Source organism: Lactuca virosa, chromosome 4, assembly GCF_052849685.1.
Source record: "Lactuca virosa cultivar CGN04683 chromosome 4, Lactuca_virosa_CGN04683_v6, whole genome shotgun sequence".
In the NCBI taxonomy this organism is placed as follows: domain Eukaryota; kingdom Viridiplantae; phylum Streptophyta; class Magnoliopsida; order Asterales; family Asteraceae; genus Lactuca; species Lactuca virosa.
The window spans coordinates 185906398-185926602 of NC_136429.1; the positions used below are offsets into that span (position 1 = coordinate 185906398).

Below are 20205 nucleotides of genomic sequence, written 5' to 3' on the forward strand. Positions count from 1 at the left end.
TTAGCCCCATTCTCGTGTGCATGCACGTAAAGTTGGAAACTTTACGTGCAAAACCAGCCCTAGAAGCCCAGATCTATGAATTGGATGCACTGAAATCGATTAGAATCGACTGTATAGTAATGGCATACAAGAGACTCGGCGAGTCCACGCCGTGACTCGGCGAGTCCAAGGCAATCTTCTTGCCTCAAGAACAGACTCGACGAGTTGTTCATACAACTTAGCGAGTCACAGTCAGGACGTGTTCTTATGATGAAGGAGAACTCGACGAGGTGTTCATACAACTCGGCGAGTCGGATGAAGTTAGACTCGATGTTAGTATCGAAGAAGAACTCGTCGAGTCTTTGCCAAACTCGACGAGTAGAAGCGGGTAGAGGATTAGAAAGAATGATAAGGACTCGACGAGTTGGCGGCCCAACTCGGCGAGTCCGGTCAACTGAAAGTTGACTTTGACCAGGGGTAAAATAGTCATTTTACCCTGAGATTAGTTATCAGTATTTGATTTAGTGTTTATGGGATTTGTAGCCGGGGAGTTCCGGAGCAACAGTCAGACAGACTCAGATTTAGCACCTCAGCAGCCAGCGTTACGAGGTGAGTCTTCCTTCTAGTAGGAACGGGTGTACGGCCATAATGCCGACCCGTTTAGTCAGCAGTAGTCCCGGACTTCGGTCCGATGCAGTAGTTCAGTGTGCTTGATGTCTTTGTGATTCAAGCATGTTTTTGTGTTATGTGTTCCGGACTTCGGTCCGATGCAGTATGCAGTATATGTGTTTATGCTAGTAGTTATGATTATGCTATGCCATGTTCAGTTAGTTTCCGGACTTCGGTCCGATGCAGAGGGCAAGGCCCTGGGTAGATTCCGGACTTCGGTCCGATGCAGTTTCCGGACTTCGGTCCGATGAAGAGGGCAAGGCCCTGGTCAGTTTCCGGACTTCGGTCCGATGCAGAGGGTAAGGCCCTGGTCAGTTTCCGGACTTCGGTCCGACGCAGTTTCCGGACTTCGGTCCGACGCAGTTTCCGGATTTCGATCTGATGCAGTGGGCAAGGCCCAGTATGTGCTTTATATGTTATTGTATGGTATGTGGTAGTTTGGGGGAGCTCACTAAGCTTCGTGCTTACATTTTCAGTTTTGGTTTTAGGTACTTCAGCTAGCAAAGGGAAGGGCTCGGGATGATGGTATGGCACACACCACAGTTTTAGCCTGGGAGTTAGACTCTGATATTTGATATGATCTTGACACTAGTTTCGATTTGATAAATTTATTATGACATTTTGAGATACATGATTCATGGATTTATCTTTTAATATTTGATATTATGGTTTAGTAAAGTTTTTAAACAAAAATTTTTGGGTGTTATTTTCGGAGCGTTACAAGTTGGTATCAGAGCCTTGGTTTGAGGGATTAAGCCACACTCTCGGGTGTGACTGGAGTCAAACTAAGGAAATGGTAAAAAGATTTTCAAAAGAAAAATGTTTTCAAATGAATTTTTGAAAAAGAAAACTTAAAAAGAAAAGAGTTTTTGAAAAAGAGAAAAAGGGTGTGGTGCATGCGATCAGCCGAGCTCAAGTAAGTACTCCCCAAATTACCCATACAAGTTTATGCTATGATTATCAGTTTCAGTTTTTCAGTAGAACAGCATGCTAGAATAGGAGTAAGGATCTAGGAGGATGCCTTATGTGCCTGTTCTATGTGTTTCAACTATATGAAAATTGCATGCTAGTATTGAGTAGACAGTAGTAGGATAGCCTGTTTAGGTTATGCCTAATAGTATGAGCTTAACATTGTATGCTAGTACAGTTTCTTGTTATGAGGATAGGATTGCTTGAGTAGTTTCCTGTGTCTGAATGCTGCTCGATTTGTGCTTTGTGGGACTCTGAGTGATGGGAGTTACTCATTAGGTGAATACGTCACGTCACATGTGATCAGGGTTGAATAATCTCAGAGTGCTGGATTTGGCCATATTGCGCAACTCTTGTTTGAGTCTAACCGTTGTAGGGACGAGTCTTCTACTCGAAGGATTATCTGAGCCTCGTCACATGTGATGGTATTCGGGTGATGGCTAACTGGCATTACAAGGAGGCCTTCAGCAGCTGAGGACTGGGTTGGGTGGAGTAAGAGATTTCCCTAGGGCAAGCCTAGGATGAGAGTAGCAGATCACATGTGATGAGAGGTTGAGCATATTCCGTGCTGAGGTGGCGGCCATGATGGGGTCGCTCACACTCACCTTCAGGGAGTTTCGGGCTTGTGGAGCTCCAGACTACCATGGGGCACGGGATCCCATTGCGAGTACCAGGTGGTTGGCAGATGTCGCCAATGCGTTCCGCACCAGCAGATGTCCCGAGGGGGACAAGGTCAGACTAGCATCCTGTCTTCTGAAGGCCGGGACACAATATTGGTGGGAGGAGATCGGGCATGTTATCGGAGATGACGCAGCTCTTGATGCGATGACCTGGGCTGATTTTACTACCAGGTTCAGAGCCGAGTTTGCACCGGTTATTGAGATGCAACAGTTAGCTAGGGAGTTTCAGGATCTTACCCAGACTACAGAGACAGTGGCGGAGATTACCGCCAAGTTCAGGAAGAGGGCTCTTCTCGTTCCTCAGTACGCAGCTGATGAGGAAATGAAGAAGGCCCGTTATCATGAGATGTTGCAGAGTAATATCCGCCACTTTGTGAGCCGGTCCAGCTGTAAAACGCTGGATGATATGATTGCGAGGGCTCGAGAGAGAGAGATAGATTTGGAGATGGAGAAGAAGAGGAAGCCAGAGGCGGCATCTGGTACCGGGAGTTCGGGCAAAAAGCCCAAGGTATCGGATCACAGACCTAGAGGACAGCAGAGCCACAGTCGGTGTGGCAAGTGTGGGAGATTGCACGATGGGGCGTACAAGGCAGGGAGTCCCGGTCGCTACAAGTGCGGCCGGACCGGGCACATGAGCAGAGATTGTACAGCTACCACCACCACCACCACCACATCATCTGATCTGATTTGCTTCCATTGCAATCAGAGGGGACATAAAAAGTCCCAGTGTCCGAGTTTGGCAGCAGCAGGGAAGGTGGCGGCACCAGCCCCTGCTACATTGAGGATTACAGACGGCCGTCAGGGCCGGGGTGAGGCGCCAGTAGCGAAGAGTAGAGCTTTCCAGATGACAGCAGAGGAGGCGCGAACGACTCCTGATGTAGTGACGGGTATGTAAATTCCTCTTGTTTCTTTATTGATATTGATTGTTTCTCATGGTTATATGTTTTCGTATAGGGTCGTTCTTAGTGAACGGCATTTCAGCTACAATATTGTTTGACTCGGGGCCTACCCGATCATTTGTTTCACTTGCACTTAGCAAGAGGTTTAGCAGATCTCCGGGGGAGCTGGATTGTCCACTTGAGGTTGAGATAGCGGATGACAGGACCGTCAGGGTCGCGAGAGTACATAGGGGGTCTTCGCTGCAGTTATTTGATGAGCAGTTTTTAGTGGACTTGGTTCCTATTCCCCTGCAAGGGAATAAGGTTATAGTGGGTATGGATTGGCTGAGCCCCAATGGGGCAGTGATTGATTGTGAGCTGCAGTTAGTGAGGGTTCGCACTCCCAGTGGGGGAGAGTTAGTGATTCAGGGCGAGAGGCCATAGTGCGGACCAGTTCTTTGTTCAGCAGCGAGAGCAAGGCACTACGTTCAGCAGGGTTGTGTGGGGTACATCGCCTATGTTTTAGATGCCCGGGAGAAGGGTAAGGCGACAATTGACGATGTACCAGTAGTGCGAGAGTATCCGGACGTATTCCCAGAGGACTTGCCTGGGATACCTCCGGAAAGACAGGTCGAGTTTCGGATTGACCTGGTTCTGGGTGCGGCTCCGATAGCCAAGGCACCGTATCGGTTGGCTCCTCCAGAGATGCAGGAGTTGTCTACGCAGCTGTAGGAGCTGCTAGACAAGGGTTTCATTAGGTCGAGTAGTTCACCATGGGGAGCCCCGATCCTGTTCTTGAGGAAGAAGGATGGGTCGCACCGTATGTGCATTGATTACCGGGAGCTGAACAAGGTAACAGTGAAGAACCGTTACCCACTCCCGAGGATAGACGATTTGTTTGACCAGCTTCAGGGAGCATCTTGGTTCTCCAAGATTGATCTACGGTTAGGATATGACCAGATGCGGGTCAGGGATGAGGATGTGCAGAAGACCGCTTTTAGGACCCGCTATGGTCATTATGAGTTTGTGGTGATGCCGTTCGGGCTCACCAACGCTCCAGCCGCGTTCATGGATCTATTGAACCGCGTATGCAGACCGATGCTGGATCGGTCTGTGATAGTGTTCATTGATGACATCTTGGTCTATTCCAAGACTCAGGAGCAGCATGAGGAGCACCTGAGAGAGGTGCTAGAGACGCTGAGGAGGGAGAGACTGTTCGCGAAGTTCTCCAAGTGCGAGTTCTGGTTGCGCGAGGTGCAGTTCCTTGGTCACATCGTCAACCAGAAGGGTATACTAGTAGATCCGGCCAAGATGGAGGCCGTGATGCAGTGGGAGGTCCCGAGGTCTCCAACTGAGATTCAGAGTTTCCTAGGACTGGCAGGGTACTACAAAAGATTCATCCAGGATTTCTCCAAGATAGCAGTTCTGCTCACCCGACTGACTAAGAAGTCGGTGGTGTTTCGCTGGGGGCCTGAGCAGCAGGCAGCATTTGAGACCCTCAGACAGAGATTGTGCGAGGCGCCGATTCTCGCCCTGCCAGAGGGAGTAGAGTATTTTGTAATTTACCGTGATGCTTCGATCACAGGTATGGGAGCAGTGTTGATGCAGCGAGGGCATGTGATAGCTTATGCCTCTGGACAGTTGAAGCCTCAAGAGGCTAACTACCCGACGCACAATTTAGAGCTGGGGGCAGTGGTGTTCGCCCTCACGATTTGGAGACATTACCTCTATGGGGTCCGCTGTATCATTTACACGGATCACAAGAGTTTGAGGTACCTCATGGATCAGCCTAATCTGAACATGAGGCAGCGCCGATGGTTATACGTGGTAAAGGATTATGACTGTGAGATCCTTTATCATCCGGGCAAGGCCAACATAGTGGCCGACGCCCTGAGCCGCAAGGCGGTAGCTGCCCCGATCAGGGATTTTTATCTGAGGATGACAGTGATTACTCCATTGTTGGAGCAGATTAGAGAGGCACAGGTTGAGGGCCTGAAGGAGGAGAGGCAGAAGTGTGAGAGGATTGCTGGCCGAGTAGCTTACTTTGACTATAACAGTCGAGGATTGTTGACCCTTCATGGGAGAGTTTGGGTACCGTACTGGGGAGGAGTACGGCAGGTGCTGATGGATGAGGCCCACAAGTCTCGGTTCTCCATCCACCCAGGGGCGACGAAGAAGTACAAAGATCTTCGACCCGATTATTGGTGGCCCTGCATGTAGCGGGATGTAGCTTGGTATGTGGAGAGATGCCTGACCTGCAGGAAGGTCAAGGCAGAACATCAGAGGCCCCACTGCAAGATGCAGCCGTTAGACATTCCCGTGTGGAAATGGGAGGATATCTCTATGGATTTCATCACTAAGCTTCCCAGGACCGCACGTGGAGTTGATTCGATTTGGGTCATAGTGGATCGGCTGACCAAGAGCGCGCATTTCATACCGATTCAGGAGAGCATATCGGCCGAAAAGCTAGCTGATATTTATGTGCGCGAGGTAGTGGCACGACACGGAGTTCCTGTATCAGTAGTATCAGATCGAGACATCCGGTTCAATTCCAGGTTTTGGAAGCGATTTCATGACGAGATGGGGACTCGTCTTCACTTCAGCACCGCTTTCCACCCTCAGACGGACGGGCAGAGTGAGAGGACGATTCAGACTCTCGAGGACATGCTGCGGGCATGTGTTCTAGATTTTGGTGGCAGTTGGGATACGTATCTTCCATTAGCGGAATTTTCGTATAAAAACAGTTACCACGCCAGTATTGACCGCCCTCCTTTCGAGATGCTTTACGGGAGGAAGTGTAGGACCCCGATTTGTTGGGGCGAGGTCGGTCAGAGGGTCATCGGGAGCACTGAGGTGGTGCTCAAGACCACAGAGTTGATCCAGCAGGTCCGTAGCAGACTGCAGACTGCGCAGAGTCGACATAAGAGTTACGCCGACAGGAGGCGTTCGGACTTGGAGTTTCAGGTGGGCGATATGGTCCTCCTGAAAGTGTCACCATGGAAGGGTGTTATCAGATTTCGGAAGAGGGGTAAGCTGGGCCCCAGATTCATTGGTCCGTTTAGGGTTTTGGCCCGGGTGGGTCGGGTTGCTTATCGGTTAGATCTTCCAGCAGAGCTCAGCCAGATCCACTGCACGTTCCATGTTTCTAAGTTGCGGAAGTGCTTAGTGGATGATTCAGCAGTGGTACCCCTGGAGGACATTCAGGTTGACGATAGCCTGAACTATATCGAGAGACCAGTGGCGATTCTAGATCACAAGGTGAAAAAGCTTAGGAACAAGACAATAGAGTTAGTTAAGGTGCAGTGGCAGCACCGCAAGGGTTCAGAGTGGACGTGGGAGCCCGAGGAAGAGATGAGGGAGCACTACCCAGAGTTGTTTCCAGAGATAGCAGACTTCGAGGACGACGTCTAAGATAAGTGGGGGAGAATTGTAACGCCCCGTTCCTGGTACGTATTAATTTATTAAAAAGTCTTTTATAAAGAGCTACTCGATGAGTAGTAGTCCTAACTCGTCGAGTAGATGCCAGGTTTGGACGCGGGTTTTAAGTGATCTACTCGGCGAGTCCGCTCCTGGACTCGACTAGTAGGCCAGTCTGGATGAAACCCTAATCCTTAGGGTTTGTACCCTATTTAAACGTCCTTATAGCCCCATCCCAGCCTCCAGCACCCCTAGAGCGTTCCCCCTCAAAACCCTAGCCTCCATAGGTGAGTTTGAGTGATTCCTTCTTGATTTTTGAGTGTTTTGGTGTATTCTTGGAAGTGTAAAAGAGAAGGAAAGAGAGAAGGTGCAAAGGAGAAGAAGGATATCCAGAAGCTGGCTTCCATTTGCTACTACATCTGGTAATAAAGTCTCTACCTTGTTCATTTTCCTAGTAGATCTTCATACATGCTTGTTTTGCCACTTTTGGGACATTTCAAGGTCCAAACTCGAGATTGGAGCCCCCTTAGGGTAGTGAGCTATAGATCTGGGCATCATTGAGCTCCAGGAGCTCAAAGTAGCTACCTTTATGCAAATATAGCCTTGTTCCAAACCCTAATTGCTTAGTGTTGGATGATTTTGGTGTTTTAGCCCCATTCTCGTGTGCATGCACGTAAAGTTGGAAACTTTACGTGCAAAACCAGCCCTAGAAGCCCAGATCTATGAATTGGATGCACTGAAATCGACTAGAATCGACTGTATAGTAATGGCATACAAGAGACTCGGCGAGTCCACGCCGTGACTCGGCGAGTCCAAGGCAATCTTCTTGCCTCAATAACAGACTCGACGAGTTGTTCATACAACTCAGCGAGTCACAGACAGGACGTCTTCTTATGATGAAGGAGAACTCGACGAGTTGTTCATATAACTCGGTTCGTCGGATGAAGTTAGACTCGATGTTAGTATCGAAGAAGAACTCGTCGAGTCTTTGCCAAACTCGACGAGTAGAAGCGGGTAGAGGATTAGAAAGAATGATAAGGACTCGACGAGTTGGCGGCCCAACTCGGCGAGTCCGGTCAACTGAAAGTTGACTTTGACTAGGCAGTTGACTTTGACCAGGGGTAAAATAGTCATTTTACCCTGAGATTAGTTATCAGTATTTGATTTAGTGTTTATGGGATTTGTAGCCGGGGAGTTCCGGAGCAGTAGTCAGACAGTCTCAGATTTAGCACCTTAGCAGCCAGCGTTACGAGGTGAGTCTTCCTTCCAGTAGGAACGGGTCTACGGCCACAATGTCGGCCCGTTTAGTCAGCAGTAGTCCCGGACTTCGGTCCGATGCAGTAGTTCAGTGTGCTTGATGTCTTTGTGATTCAAGCATGTTTTTGTGTTATGTGTTCCGGACTTCGGTCCGATGCAGTATGCAACATATGTATTTATGCTAGTAGTTATGATTATGCTATGCCATGTTCAGTCAGTTTCCGTACTTCGTTCCGATGCAGAGGGCAAGGCCCTAGGTAGATTCCGGACTTCGGTCCGATGTAGTTTCCGGACTTCGGTCCGATGTAGAGGGCAAGGCCCTGGTCAGTTTTCGGACTTCGGTCCGATGCAGTTTCCGGACCTAGGTCCGATGCAGAGGGCAAGGCCCTGGTCAGTTTCCGGACTTCGGTCCGATGTAGTTTCCGGATTTCGATCTGATGCAGTGGGCAAGGCTCAGTATGTGCTTTATATGTTATTGTATGGTATGTGGTAGTTTGGGGGAGCTCACTAAGCTTCGTGCTTACATTTTCAGTTTTGGTTTCAGGTACTTCAGCTAGCAAAGGGAAGGGCTCGGGATGATGGCATGGCACACACCACAGTTTTAGCCTGGGAGTTAGACTCTGATATTTGATATAATCTTGACACTAGTTTCGATTTGATAAATTTATTATGACATTTTGAGATACATGATTCATGGATTTATCTTTTAATATTTGATATTATGGTTTAGTAAAGTTTTTAAACAAAAATTTTTGGGTGGTATTTTCGGAGCGTTACACATAACATAGGCGACATAACCTGCGCAACCCTGCTGAAGGTAGCGCCTCGCCCTCACTGCTGAGCATAGAGTGAATCCGTCCTATGGTCTCTTACCCTGTATCACTAAACCTCCCCCACTAGGAGTCTGAATCCTCACTAGCTGTTGCTCACATTCGATCGCTGCCCCATTGGGGCTCAACTAATCCATACCAACTATAACCTTATTCTCTCGCAGGGGAATAGAAACCAGGTCCACTGAAAACTGCTCATCGAACAACTGTAGCGTACATCCGCGGTAAACCCTCACGACCTGTACCGTCCTATCATCTGCTATATCGACATTCAATGGACACTAGCTCCCCCGGAGCTCCAACAAATCACTTGCTAAGTGCGAGCGACACAAAAGATCGGGTTTCCCTCGAATCAAACAGTACCATGGCTGATATACCGTTCACTAAGAACGATCCTATAACAAACACATAAACATAAGCAATGATCAAGATAAATAAAGAGATAAGGAGAAGATACATACCCGTAACGACATCAGGATCTGCTCGTGCCTCCTCTGATGTTAAATGGAAGGCTCTGCTCTTCGCCACTGGCATCTCTGTCCGGCCCTGACGGCCGTCTGTAATCCTCAATGTAGCAGGGGTAGGTGCCACCACCTTCCTTGCTGCTGCCAAACTCGGACACTGGGACCTCTTGTGGCCCCTCTGATCGCACTGAAAGAAAATCAGGTCAGATGATGTGATGGTGGTGGTAGCAGTACAATCCTTGCTGAGATGCCCACTTCGGCCGCACTTGAAGCAGCCCGAACTACCAACCTTGCACGGCCCATCATGCCCCCTGCCACACTTGCCGCAGTGGCCTCGACCCTGTTGGCCCTTCCCTCGGGAATCTACCTTGGGATTTTTGCCCGAACCCTCCACGCCAGTCACAGACTCTGGATTCCTCTTCCTCTCCATCTCCAAATCAATCTCTCTCTCACGATCCCTAGCAATCATATCTTCCAGCGTCTTGCAGCTGGAATGGCTCACAAATTGCCGTATATCACTCCTCAACATCTCATGGTATCGGGCCTTTTTCATCTCCTCATCTGCCACATACTGCAGAACGAGAAGGGCCCTCTCCCTAAATTTGGCGGTGATCTCCGCCACTATCTCTATAGTCTGCTGGAGGTCCTGAAACTCCCGCGCTAGCTGTTGCACCTCAATAACTGGTGCAAACTCAGCCTTGAACCTGGCCGAGAAGTCACCCCATGTCATCGCGTCTAACGCGACATCATCCCCAATAGCATGTCCGACCTCCTCCCACCAGTCACGTGCACTGTCCTTCAGAAGACAGGACGCAAGTCTAACCTTGCCCCCCCCCCTCGGGACATCTGCTGGTGCGGAACGCGTTGGCGACATCCGCCAACCATTTGGTGCTAGCAATGGGGTCCCGAGCCCCATGGTAATCGGGAGCTCCACAAGCCCTAAACTCCCTGAAAGTCGGTGTGCGCGACCCCATCATGGCCGCCACTTCAGTGCGGAAAGCGCTCAGCTTCTCATCCAGAAGCCCCAAAATACCCTCCTTGACCGAACCAAAGATCACAGGAGTCTGCTCTAAAATGTTGCGCGTGATCTCAGACGAAATAAACTCCCTTGTAGAGCTCATCCATCTGCTCGGTTCCAGAACCCAAGCCTGATCCCTCACCAGTGCCTGAAGCGACAATCGGCCTAGTGCGTAGCGTCAACATACTGAAAATACACCATAATAAACATCAGTATACTCATCATATCTCGAGGGATCTAACATACTACAAGTTCCATGGATTCATCTCATCCTTCCTTGATTCGAGTACGGATCCTCTGCTTTCAGTAATACGGGCCCATATTACCTTCCACATATATCCGTACTTTCCTCAAGAACTGCCTCGACTCCACCAAGTCCATTCTACTACTACTACTGATCTCATGCTAAACTCATCCCAGGCTTGCCCTAGGGTAATCACCAACCCACTCTCCGTTATCAGCTGCATAAGAAGTCCTTGATATTTCCCCTGACTAGCTCGTGAATACTATTACATATCACTAAGACTAGATAATTTTTCGAATGATAGATTCTACCTTACAACGGTTGGACTCAAACAAGAGATGCGCAATAGAGCTAGACCTAACCCTCTGAAATTATTTAGTCCTCGCAATATGTAACTTAACATATTCATTTACTAATTAGTAAAGGATAAATAGAACTCCTAAAAGCACAAATCAAGCAGCATTCGAGCATCGAGTAATCATAATCAAGAATATCTCTCTCAGGCTATCCCTGACTTATCTGTACTAGCATGCAGTTCATAAAGCTGATATACATATAATAGGCACATAAGACATACTTCCTAGATCTTTAGTCCTAATCTAGCATGCAATTCTCATGAAACTGATACACATATAATAGGCACATAAGGCATCCTTCCTAGATCCTTAGTCCTAATCTACCATGAAATTCTCGTAAACCTATAATAACATAACTTGTATGGGTAATTTTGGGAGTACTTACTTGAGCTCGGCTGATTGCATGCACCATACCTTTTTTCTCATTTCAAAGTTCTTTCTCTTTTTAAAAATTCTTTTGTAAAAATGATTTTCTTTTGAAAAATTTCATACCATGTCCTTAGTTTGAGTTCAGACACACCCGAGAGTGTGCCTGAATCCCTCAAACAAAGGCTCTGATACCAACTTGAAACATCCCAAAAATACAGTCCAAAAATTTCGTTTTAAAACTTATAATAAAACCATGAATCATCCATCATCATAAAGAAAATCAAGAATCATGTATCTCAAAACATCATGTCAAATACTGTGTCAAAATCATATGAGAGAAATATCAGAGTCTAAACATCCCAGGCTAAAACTGTGGTGTGTGCCATGCGATCATCCTGAGCCCTTCCCCTTACTAGTAGAAGTACCTGAAACCAAAACTGAAAGCTGTAAGCACGAAGCTTAGTGAGTCTCCCCAAACTACCACATACCATACACATAACATGCAACTAAGAGATACGGGCCCCGCCCACTCTCATGGAGATTCGGGCCCCACCCACACTCCGCTGTCTAGGATTTTCGGGCCCCGCCCACACTCCGCTGTCTAGGATATTCGGGCCCCGCCCACACTCTGCTGTCTAGGAGATTCGGGCCCCGCCCACACTCCGCTGTATAACATACATACAAGTATCACACATACGACAAGTATATCTACTCCTATCAAACAGTCACATAACTCTACTCAAATAATACTACGAGATTCGGGCCCCGCCCACACTCGGCTACTATCATATCACATATACGGGCCGACCTTGGTGTCGTAGACCCGTTCCTACTGAAGGAAACTCACCTCTCAAACTGGGTGCTGAACTCGTGCGCGAGGAATCTCTGTTGGCTGCTCCCACGACTCCCCGACTATCTCTATACAATAATACTTAGTCAGAAAACTGAGAATCCTTCCAAGGGTAAAATGACCATTTTAACCTTGGTCAAAGTCGACATCCTGGTCAAGTCAAAGTCAAGGTCAATTCCCAGTTAACCCCAACTCGTCGAGTTGTCTCTTAACTCGTCGAGTTCCATGCTAATCAGTCTTGTGATAACCTAGTCAACTCGTCGAGTCCCTTCACAAACTCGTCGAGTTCTACCTTGTACAGAATCGGGACAAAGCGACTTAAACTCATTGAGTCCCTCCTTGGACTCGTCGAGTTCTTCAGTTTCTGAGTCCTAATCATGCCCAACTCGCTGAGTCATATCCTAGACTCAACGGGTTCACTCAAAACCAGAAAAGGGTTAGGGTTTCACGACCCGACTCGCCGAGTCACAAGAACAACTCGTCGAGTCCCTTATATACCAAATCCATACAGTCGATTCTAATCAATTCTAATGCTTCCAACTCATAGATCTGGACTCCTTAGACTAGCATTACACGTAAAGTTGCTAACTTTACGTGCATGCATGGTGTTATGAAGCTAAAACACCCACCACAAGCTAAAACACCCACCACAAGCTAAAATGGAGGTCTAAGTCATGGAATAGGGCCATAGATGAATAAAGGCGGCAACTTTGAGCTCCTAAAGCTCAAGAGTGCCCAGATCTGAAGTCCTTACATCCCCAAGAGTTCAAATCTCAGAATGACCTTGGAAATGGCCCAAAAGTGACAATATACAAGCTCAAATGAAGATCTAAGTGAATAGAAGCCAAGGTATAAGCTTTATACCTCAATCAAGTCGGAAATGAGTCCTAAGCTCTGGATCTTCAGTCTTCCTTCTGCAACTCCAAGTCCTAGCTTCCTTCTTCTAGCTTTAAATCATAAAAACGGCAAGAGAATAGCTCAAGATCACTCAAGGTTGATTAGGGTTTCGAGATTAGGGTTTGGAGGTGATAGAGGCTGGGGTGGAGGCCATATATGATGCTTAAATAGGGTGCAAGCCCTAAAGATTAGGGTTTCATCCAGGCTGTCCTACTCGTTGAGTCAAGACCTCGACTCGTCGAGTAGCTCACTTAAAACCCGCGCATATACTGCCTTCTACTCGACGAGTTAGGGCCACCAACTCGTCGAGTAGCTCTTCCAAAATGAATAAATAATTAACTTAAATGCATAACAGGAACCGGGCGTTACATAAAGACCTCAAATAAAAAAATCATCCATGCGACTTGGATTCTCAGTCAACTAAAATAGAAGACAAGAAACCATCCTCCCATGGGAGTGTCTTACACCGAGAAAAAAAATCCGTTGTGCCCGCTTAATACAAAAGTTCCAAAACAGCTCCTTGGTTGCAAAAGTATGACAAAACAGCCCCTAATTACAAGTTAAAAACACAAAAATTTACGGTTTTCCGGTACTAAAATCCAAAACTTGGTTCCATCATACCCACTTTAACATTTCTGGTTTTAGACCTATTTTACCCGGTCTCATATACGGAACCGAACCGGAATCGGTTCCTAACTTCCTATACACCGATATGGTTTCCAATTATACCAAATCACATTTTCTGGTTTCTGGGTTTTCTGTTTCGGATCCATTCGGTCCGGGTTTGGACCCGTTTTCACTGCTAAGTTGAACCCATTAAGTATCAAGGGAACACGTTAACCCAACTCATCCTGCTTCATGAACACTTGGAAAATATAAAATAATAAAACATATTTAATTTCATGTTTAGAGTCCTTTTCAAATATACTATAAAATCCTAGTATTCGTCGTGTCATTGTATATGCATGGTGCATCCTATTTCGAATCGCCATTGAAGAACGATCACTGTACTTCACCTTAGAGATCCTAAACACACTTCAAAACGCATGTAATTTCTCCTTCTCTTCATTCAACCGATACACACGTCGGCGGTGATCATATCTTCAGCCGGAGGCTCCGACCAAAGAAAATCTTAAGCCGTGGCTCATCCGTCATCGCAACACCAACAGAACAACAACCACCTCTTAAGAAGAAGAACCGCTTCTTCTAATTCGTCGGATTCACCGTCATCAAGCCCTACTCAATTCTCGTCGTCGGAATCGTATCTAGACCTATCGCTTTGGCCACGAAATAAGTTAACCGTAATTTTACTTTTAATGGCGTTATCGTTCTTCTTCGGTATCACTATTTTCCTATTCATAACCCTAGAATCAGATCACCTGACGTCTCATGTCGACGCCGCCACTTCCGAAGGCGTTGAGGTAATCTACAAATTGTATGATCTGATAAAAGAATCCATATACTGAATTCTCTAACGTTGATTGTTTCATTTGAACAATTTAACAATACCTTTTTCCAATATGAAAACCCTGTTGAGTTCATACCTGGATATACTGCAATAGCTTCTTAGAGTCTGATTTTGAAGATGATTAATACTCAAATCATACTTTTGAGACGTAATCCTTCTTCGCATTTGTGATCTTTTCATTAACGTAACCCTTCTTCACATTTGTGATCTTTTCATTCACAATTAGGTTTCTTACGGATCAGTGATCAAGCTGATGCATGAAAAGACAAAATTCAGGCTGCATTCACACCCAGTACCATATGGATCAGGCAGTGGGCAGCAATCTGTAACCAGTTTCTCCAAAGTCAATGATGCTAATAGCTATTGGGTATTATGTAGTAATCAGAATGCGGAATTCATGTTCTTCACATTATCACATCGATCTTATATCTTCAAATGTTTAAGAAACTGATCTCTTCTTCGAATTGAAATCTGACAAATACAGGTTGTTAGGCCTACACTTGAGACATCTGTAAAACAGGGAGAAAGTATAAAAAGTGGGACCATTATTAGACTACAACACCTCAAAACAAGAAAATGGCTCCACAGCCACTTGCATGCTTCCCCACTTTCAGGCAATCTTGAGGTTAGTTGATTAATTGGCATTTTGATTTATTATCAATGAATGGAATTCAAATATTCAATCAACTGAAATTTCGTGTAGGTGAGTTGCTTTGGAGATGGTGGTAGATCCGATAGTGGAGATCATTGGAAGTGAGATAGCAATTATCATTATATTAATTTATACACCCATTCATCTAATGACTAATCTATTATTATTATTATTATTATTATTATTATTATTATTATTATTATTATTTTTATTAGACTTGTAATTGAGGGAAGTGGGAAAAGTTGGAAGCAAGATCAAAAAATAAGACTTCATCATGTTGACACGAGTGGATATCTTCATAGCCATGACAAGAAATATAGAGGCGTTGCTGGTGGTCAGCAAGAGGTAATGAGATTGAAGGGTATTTACGACTTTTTACATATAAAAAAATTGAGTGTGTGAGAGACATTTTTTTCTATTTATTTACAGTATAATAGTTATATCAAATTATAATTATAATAATAAAATAAAACAAATTTTATTTTTTTATTGTATAGTTTGACAAAACGTAATCTATATTGATTTTTTATAAAACAAAAAAAAATGTTAAAGAACATATTTATTAAGTATTAACTATATTTGTAGGAATTTAAAAAATGCTATAAAGTGAAAATATTGGGTAAAATAAGGTATTAAAATGGTGTTTCAAACAAAATCATGGGACCCACTATGGCGATTGAAAAGAGATTTAACATATTGGATGCTTTTATGTCGTGTAAGAAATGATCCTAAAACAACGATATCTAAAGTGATTTTACTTATGTTTCACGATTTTGTAGGTTTGTGGTGTAAAGGAGAAAAGTGGGGATAGTATCTGGTTAGTAACAGAGGGCATCTTTTTCACGACTAATGAAAAGAAATGAATGGGTTGTTTTCGAAGATCTCTTACTAAAACAAATTCGCATTTTGCATTTTTGGTTGATGAAAATCGTAACACTTTTTTCATAATTCTTTGAGTTTCATTGCATCTTCTTTTGTTTCCACGATTTTTGTTTGTTTATACATTGTCTAAATATACTCTACCTTCAAATTGGCTATTAGTCATTATTTTTTATGATTATGTTTGTTTAGCTTGTGATGATGGCCCGTTCATGAGAGATTGGCTAAAAAAAGGTGTACTAATTGGTGAAACGCATAGCCTCGATCATATGGCTAACCTCCATGCTCTTGGTATTATAAATGAAGAAACGAAGTACCTGGGAGGATTAAAACTGGCCATACACTTCCGGTGGTCAGTTGAAGCAAAGGAATACTTAGAAGACAAAAAACGGTGGCAAGATTGGTTCAAATGGTTGGTGATGGCAGACCAATATGACATGGATTACGAAAGAGTTGCATGGCTTAAAATCACCGGAGTCCTGCTACAATTATGGGAAGAAAACAATTTCTCGATTATTGCTGGTAAATATGGTAGAGTTATCAATCCATTCGACTGCATAGCAAACAGAAGAGATTATTCCATGGGAAAAGTCGGCGTACTAACTTCTGTAAGGAGATGGATCAACGATGAAATTACAATCACTTCAAATGGACGGGAATACAAGGTTGGAGTTGTGGAATATACGGACGACTGGTCTCCATTCAAATCTGCTCCTTTTGATAAAGTTGAGGAATCGGATGAAGATGAAGATAATACAGAAGGAATCTGTGAAACTTGGATGGAGGAACAGATGGAAGAACCAGAAGAGGGTGAAATTCGACCGGAGAACGTGACGACAAATGTTGTCCAGTCGGACGATCCTATTCCGGCAACTGTTATATCATCTCCGATGAAGTCACCGGCGGTCGAAGGAAACGAAAAGTCCCCGAGCAATGTACCGTTGAAACCAAATCACGAGGAGGCGCGTATCAACACATTAACTGATATTAATTCTGGTACGTCGTTTAAAGTTCCCAAAAGGCTTTCTAGGTTAACTAATCAATGTGATGCCCCCGTTACCTTCAATACGGACCGTACCCCCATAAATGGGCCATCAGATACGTTTACTCTTGGGCCATTGGAGAAACTAGTTCCACTTGGTTGTTTTGGGCCATTCCCCAATAATAACACGCCTTTTTCTTTTACATCTCCTACGACCCAAATAAATGATGCACATTCCAATCCAAATAGTGGCGGTGGACCCAAATACAAAAAAAAGGAAAAGAGATAAAACATCATTACATTCCCCACGATTAAATCCCCTTTCACAGAACCTCAACGCAATTCCTCTTCCTTCCTCCAAAGCAAAATTTGCGACTTCTAATTCCTCCATAGCAATGACGGTCCAAGACGTGAACCCCATGAACGATGTGGGTGACAATAAAGTAACAATTGAAACTTCACACTCAACAGAAGCTAGAGATATTGCTGCGATTGGAATTTCAGTCGGATTCCAAATTGATGCTAACGATCAAGTGTTAGCCGAAACAGAAACAGTGGTTGATTCCGGAGAAAAAATTGTTATCCCATGAATTGCATAACACTTAACATCAGAGGTATTGGCGAAGACCCAAAGATTAAGTGGGTTAGGAAATTGAAGCAGGTACATTACGCTAATTTTGTCGGGATACAAGAAACGCAAATAACAAATTATGAAAGAATTGATGTGAACGGATGTTGGGGATCCCATGATTTTGATTTTGAAGGCGTAAATTCTAGTGGTAGATCAGGCGGTCTCCTATCTATATGGAACAGGAATTGCTTCTCCAAAAAGGAGATTATTAAATCTCGACATTATTTAATAATAATAGGTAAGTGGATTGGAATTGAAGGCGACACAATACTTGCAAATATCTACGGGCCTCACGGCCTTGGAGATCAAAAAAGACTATGGCACGAACTCTTAGCCATCAAAGAAGCAAAACCTGGTAATTGGACCATCTTTGGTGATTTCAATGCAGTACGAAGAGCTGATGAAAGATTCAATTCGAACTTTTGCCCAACGAGTGCCAAACATTTTAACAAGTTCATTCAGGAGGCAGAACTTCAAGACTTTAGGATGGGAGGATAAACATACACATACATGTCCAGAGTCGGTGCAAAATTGAGCAAAATTGATAGGTTCCTAGAATGCTCGAACTTCCTAGCAGCTTTTCGTTCACTGGACATTACAGTGCATCCCCGGGAGTTATCCGATCATTCTCCGGTTACTCTAATCAGCACATCCTCAGACTACGGCCCTCCCCTTTTCAAATTATTCAACTCATGGCTACTACAGGAAGGATTCGATTATACAGTTAAAAAAGCATGGGCAGATTTCCATGGGTATGGTAATCCTGATGCCTATCTCGCTGCAAAATTCAGATTTCTAAAAAATGAAATCAAAGTCTGGAAGAAAAAATCGGTTGAAAAGACAAACCAGGAGATTTCGAAAATCAAATCAGAGGTGGCTAAGATTGAAAAGGCCGTTGAGTCAAGATTACTTTCTGATCAAGAATTAGAAGCCAGAAACCATGGTCTACAAAAAATTCTTGAAATTGAGAAATTAGCAGTGATGGATATGAAACAAAAGGCTCGGGTGAAATGGAATGTTGAAGGAGATGAAAATACAAATTTTTTTCATGGTTTTATTAACAGTAAAAACAAGAGTAAAAGAATTAATGGCCTAATGTTAAACGGCAAATGGACCTCTGATGCCAATGAAGTTAAAGACAACATTCCAATTCTTCAAGAACAAATTCACGGAGACCAGGACTTCGAGACCCAAACTCATTAGCCCCCGTTTCAAATCTCTTTCCATGATGCAGGCAATAAAACTTGAAGCTCCGTTCAGCTATAATGAAGTTAAAGATGCAGTTTGGGCCTGTGGAAGCGGAAAGGCGCGTGGGCCTGACGGTTTAACATTCAAATTTATAAAGACCTACTGGGAGATCATTAAAGATGATGTTTTGAAATTCGTTTTACACTTTGATAAATTTGGGACCTTTGCTAGAGGCTGCAACTCGAATTTCATATCACTGGTCCCTAAGGTCAAAGACCCCATATCTCTCACTGATTACCGACCCATCAGTCGTATGGGATGCATGTCTAAAATCATTTCAAAAATCCTTGCCATCCGAATTAAATATGTTATCGGGGATCTTATTGGAGACGTACAGTCAACATATGTGGAAGGCAGGAGTATCTTAGATGGCCCACTGATGATAAATGAGCTACTATCCTGGTCAAAAGTGGCCAAAAAGAAGATCCTAATGTTCAAAGTTGATTTCGATAAGGCCTTCGACTCCATTAACTGGGAGTATCTTGACTCGTTACTCTTACAGATGGGTTTCGGTAGCAAATGGAGACAATGGGTCCGTGGCTGCCTTCACTCATCCCGAGCCTCGGTGTTAATTAACGGTTCACCAACACGTGAGTTTGGAATTTCTAAAGGTGTTCGACAAGGTGACCCTTTATCTCCTTTCCTATTCATCATAGCCATGGAAGGCCTTAATGTAGCACTTGAAGCGGCAAAAGAAAACGGTACCTTCAAAGGAATCCAAATTTCAAATCAAGGCCCCACCCTATCACACCTGTTTTATGCTGATGATGCTTTATTCGTTGGTGAATGGTCCAGATCCAATCTAAAAAACCTGGCCTGCATTCTGAAATGTTTCAACGCATCCTCGGGCCTCAAAGTCAACTTCCATAAATCAAAGGTTTTTGGTATTGGATCTTCAATTAGAGACACTGAAAATTGGGCTAGCATTCTTGGCTGTGAAGCGGGTTCACTTCCTTTCAACTATCTTGGAATTTCGGTTGGAGCAAATATGAACTTATGCAAAAACTGGAAACCAATCATCGATAAATTCCAATCCAAACTATCTACTTGGAAATCAAAGGCGCTCTCCTTCGGGGGTAGATTGACACTAATTAGCTCGGTCCTGGGGAACCTTCCCACTTACTTCTTCTCCATGTTCAAAGCCCCGAGGGTTGTCACGGATAAACTCGATCAAATCAGACAGAGATTCTTATGGGGCGGGGACAACAACAAAAGAAAAATCCATTGGGTGTCTTGGGACAAAGTTGTTGCTCCCAAATCTGAAGGCGGACTAGGAGTGGGAACTATTCGTACCTTGAATACTAGCTTGCTAGTAAAATGGTGGTGGCGACTAAAAACTGAGAAGAACTCACTTTGGGTTAATGTTGTTAAAGGTATTCATAATCTTCACAACAAGCCTCATGATTATCTTTCAAATCTGAAAATCAGAGGCGTATGGAATAACATTGCAGCATGCAAGAATGATCTC

The 20205-nt window shown here is 44.6% G+C and overlaps 3 protein-coding genes across 3 annotated transcripts; all 3 read left to right on the forward strand.

Moving 5' to 3' along the window:
• The first annotated feature begins 13858 nt into the window (after positions 1-13858).
• On the forward strand, positions 13859-15884 carry LOC145168653 (stromal cell-derived factor 2-like protein). The gene is made up of 6 exons (XM_079087407.1): positions 13859-14298; positions 14572-14712; positions 14830-14970; positions 15049-15098; positions 15213-15342; positions 15777-15884. Exons 1-6 carry the CDS (start codon positions 14194-14196, stop codon positions 15858-15860), a joined length of 651 nt encoding a protein of 216 aa, XP_078943533.1. The 5' UTR covers positions 13859-14193; the 3' UTR covers positions 15861-15884.
• Positions 15885-17444: 1560 nt separating this feature from the next.
• Positions 17445-17987, forward strand: LOC145105425 (uncharacterized). The gene has a single exon (XM_079042530.1). The coding sequence runs from the start codon at positions 17445-17447 to the stop codon at positions 17985-17987; it is 543 nt and encodes a 180-aa protein (XP_078898656.1).
• Positions 17988-17999: 12 nt separating this feature from the next.
• On the forward strand, positions 18000-18692 carry LOC145105426 (uncharacterized). Its single transcript, XM_079042531.1, has one exon. The coding sequence runs from the start codon at positions 18000-18002 to the stop codon at positions 18690-18692; it is 693 nt and encodes a 230-aa protein (XP_078898657.1).
• Positions 18693-20205: the final 1513 nt, after the last annotated feature.